Source organism: Gadus macrocephalus, chromosome 19, assembly GCF_031168955.1.
Source record: "Gadus macrocephalus chromosome 19, ASM3116895v1".
NCBI classification, from domain to species: Eukaryota; Metazoa; Chordata; class Actinopteri; order Gadiformes; family Gadidae; genus Gadus; species Gadus macrocephalus.
The window spans coordinates 12,580,406-12,584,321 of NC_082400.1; the positions used below are offsets into that span (position 1 = coordinate 12,580,406).

Below are 3,916 nucleotides of genomic sequence, written 5' to 3' on the forward strand. Positions count from 1 at the left end.
TTTTTAGAAGCAGGATGAGCATTACTATTTTTCTGCAGACCAATATAAAAGGGGGAGGTCCGGAATAAATTCCCTCATCATCTTCACCATCTCCCAACAAACGGAACAAAGGACACCTGACACAAAGAGCCAATCAGAAGCTGCCCCTTGCAATGACCTGTGATTCACCGGAGGTGGTGCTGTTCCTGTGGTTTCGCCTTCAGCGTTGTGTTGCCCTTTAAAAAAAACGTGGAGCAGGCTGAGATGGCTCCGAGCTCAATGGTAATTACAGCCAGCGCCTGGGGGGAGTAGGTGCTGTTTCACATGGACAATGTGACTCGCCTGTAGAGTATAAAAATACCCCAGAGACGTGTGGAAAGTCAATGCATTCCTCCGGTATTGGCATCTCCTCCAGGGCGCCTTTATAGATGAAAGACCGCGCATTGAGAATGTACCTTGTTAGCTCGTTACAAAATGATATTCTCCAACAAAGAATGTCCACGTTGACAAGTCATCCAATCGTAATCGATTTAGCTCTCTAAATCCATCAAAATCGACGCTTGAGTTACATAACGCGTGGGAGTGGCCTAAGGCCCAATCCCATTTTCTACCCCCTACCCCTTCACCTTCCCCTTACCCCTTCCCCTTACCCCTTAAAAACAAGGGGGAGGGGTAAGGGGTAAGGGGTAGAAATGGGATTGGGCCTAACTCTACCGTGCAACCAGGTGGAGGGTAGAGAGATCAGTGGTCTGTAACTGGTAGGCTGATCTGTACGGTAGAGAGATCAGCCGTATACCAGTGGTTTGTCACTGGTAGGCTGATCTATCAACTTCCTATCCCATCTATCCTAATAGCACGTGTCTTAGTGAAATGTAAATTATGTCATCGTTACCCTGCCTTAGGGGCTACAAATAAAGAAATTTGCCACGATTGATCAGATCGTCAACCGTCTACGTCGTCTTAACTGACGTCCTAACCCTGATGCAGCTCGGCGATCCCTATCGAACCGGTTCCATGCTGACTCTTTACTGTGCTGCTGTTGGCAGTTGAAGCCCTCAGCTAGATACTGTGTTTTGTCACTTTAGCCCCGTATGTGTCAATACGTCAAGTATAGCATTAAACGGTGTCTAAATAACATTCACACTTTAACCTATGGGTAAGCTATGAAGCAACGCCCCATGGAAGTCACGACCTGATTATAGCTGGAGGAAGTCTATTTTATTGACCAAACAATCAGGGAAATCCCACGTGTGAATTCAATACTGCTGATAAGACAATCATCTATAGGGTTGACAGAAGTTAGCATAGCTGTGATCCTCGGTTATCGTCAGTATGTGGGTCAATCAAGATGAGCGCTCATTCTGAAAACCAATGATGCAGTTAAACTGCTTCAACCTGCTCACTGCTGCTCATTGCCTTATTCGTTTTAATTATTCAACACAACTTTACAAAGAAAAAAACCCACAACGAATCACACGCAAACATCACCACAGACTTTCCCTCATCCACACCTGTCAGTAAACAGATGCTTTCGCTTCCACCGAAAGGACTTGTGGCCACGTCGCTGTTGGAGCAGTCAAACAGGACAAACCAGGCGGCCCAGGTTTCAAAAATTGTATTCAGTTCAATGTTTACTACTGCTCTGGGACCAGGGAGGGGAGACACACAGCTGAGAGGGAGATGGAGAAGGAGGTCAACAGGGAACAAGACTGAGGGAGACAACACTGGAGACTGAGATGCAGGGGTCGGAGAGGGACAGGAGAGAGAGAGAGAGAGGAGAGAGAGAGAGAGAGAGAGAGAGACAGAGATCGAGAGAGAGAGAGAGAGAGAGAGAGAGAGAGGAGAGAGGAGAGAGAGAGAGAGAGAGAGAGAGAGAGAGAGAGAGAGAATAAAAATAATACAGGAAAGGAGGACAAGAGGACAAGAGTGCAGAGCCCGACACTGGTACAGCCACGGTGACAGAGTGCCTTCTGGGAGGTGTAGTCCCAAGCTGGCTCTAGGTTACACAGATAGCTACACTCAAGGTTAGAGGTCAGAGATGATGACATTATACTAGCGTTCGCTACAACACCACGGGATTGTATCTCCCTACTCATAGGGGTTAAGGGAAGTTCAGTGTGACAACGTTCCTTGAAATGCTCCGTACATGTGCGAGTGTAAAAAGCTCAGAGATCAGATTGTATCAGACAGAAAGACAACAGGCAGACAGACAATCGGAGTACCTCAAACTCAAGAGGCTGGTGTCTCCCTGTGAACTTAAGCTCGAGCATTTCCAAACCCTGACAGGTCAATCCATCAACACGGCCGACAGACGCTCTGCTGGGCACATCTTCTCCCACACCAAGCAGAGCTGGGGGATTGTTCTGAGACACGCGACAATACCGTGATGTTGCTGTTCACGTCCAGGGATAACCAATAAGATATCTGACAGATATAGATGTGTGGTAAAATTGAGATGTATGTGTTATGGAATAGAGATTTGGGTGTGTTATTAAATTGAGGGGTGTGTGTGTATCATGGAAGGAGGGTGTGAGTGTGTGTATCATGATTAAGGATTTGTGTGTCTATCTTCGAATGAGGCTGTGTCTGTGTTATGGAATGGAGGTATGCATGCGTGTGTGTGTGTGTGTGTGTGCACGCGCATGCGTGCGCGGCGTGCGTGCGTGCGTGTGTGTGTGTATGTGTGGGGGGGGGGGGCGAGCGGGTGTGTGTATGTGTTTGTATGATGTGTTTGTATGTATGTATTTATGTACTGTATGTACTAGGGCTGGGCGACTAATCAATTTTAATTTTTTATTTTTTTATTTGCTGTTTTATAGAAAGGGCAGAACAACTGGATACTTATCTGTCTATTATTTTAGATTGGAACATTTTCTTTTGACCATTTTTGTGGTATTTTTTAAGGCAAAATTTTCAAACTCAAAAATAATCATTTGAATAATCGTGATTTCAATATTGACCAAAGTAATCGTGAGTATGATTTTTCCCATAATAGAGCAGCCCCTAGTATGTACTGGTGTGTGTGTGTGTGTGTGTGTGTGTGTGTGTTTCAATGTTTGTGATTCTTTCTCTGTATGTCCATGACAGGGCTCGGAGCAGCTTAATAACAGGCTCCAGCGGCGCTGATCTGAAGTCAGCGGATGACAACAGGAGAATATTTAGAGCTGATCACTTCAGACTGTCAGCCGGGGGTTGAACAGTCAACACACACACGCCAGACCGAAGATGGATCCGTCGTTACTGTACGTGTGTGTGTGTGTGAGAGGCAGTGCACAACACCGCTGGCTGTGTGTGTGTGTGTGTGTGTGTGTGTGTGTGTGTGTGTGTGTGTGTGTGTGTGTGTGTGTGTGTGTGTGTGTGTGTGTGTTTTTTCGACAACGTATGTCAATTGGATCGCTTATCGTTAATCTCTCATCCCCCGTGAGCGATCATCTGTCACCCGTCATCGACGGACTGTGTGTGATTCAAAAGACCGGGTGTCTTCTGTCGGTCCAAGCCGCTAAATTACGACCACTCAGAGCTTTGGATGAGCTGGCCTTTATCCAGACACCTGTACTAACACAGGTGTGGATCAGGTGGATCAGCAGGGAAAGGCCAGATCCTAATGTTCGAGATAGACACTCTCTCTCTCTCTCTCTCTCTCTCTCTCTCTCTCTCTCTCTCTCTCTCTCTCTCTCTCTCTCTCTCTCTCTCTCTCTCTCTCTCTCTCTCTCTCTCTCTCTCTCTCTCTCTCTCTCTCTCTCTCTCTCTCTCTCTCTCTCTCTCTCTCTCTCTCTCTCTCTCTCTCCAAATGCTGTCAAGCACACACACACACACACACACACACACACACACACACACACACGCCATACATTTCTATTTCGTCAACACCATTTATACTAGCATAGATTCACTGTCCACGCCAGACTGAGGAAAACACGCACAACAATGTGTAAAC

General features: G+C 46.6%; 1 protein-coding gene across 1 annotated transcript in view; it reads left to right on the forward strand.

The window, feature by feature from the left end:
- LOC132448035 (kinesin-like protein KIF21A) overlaps positions 1 to 1,042 on the forward strand; it is a 13,746-nt gene extending 12,704 nt beyond the window's left edge. The window contains exon 5 of the mRNA XM_060039097.1: positions 1,026 to 1,042. Coding sequence (XP_059895080.1) covers positions 1,026 to 1,042 — 17 coding nt within the window. The remainder of the gene's footprint in view (positions 1 to 1,025) is intronic.
- Positions 1,043 to 3,916: the final 2,874 nt, after the last annotated feature.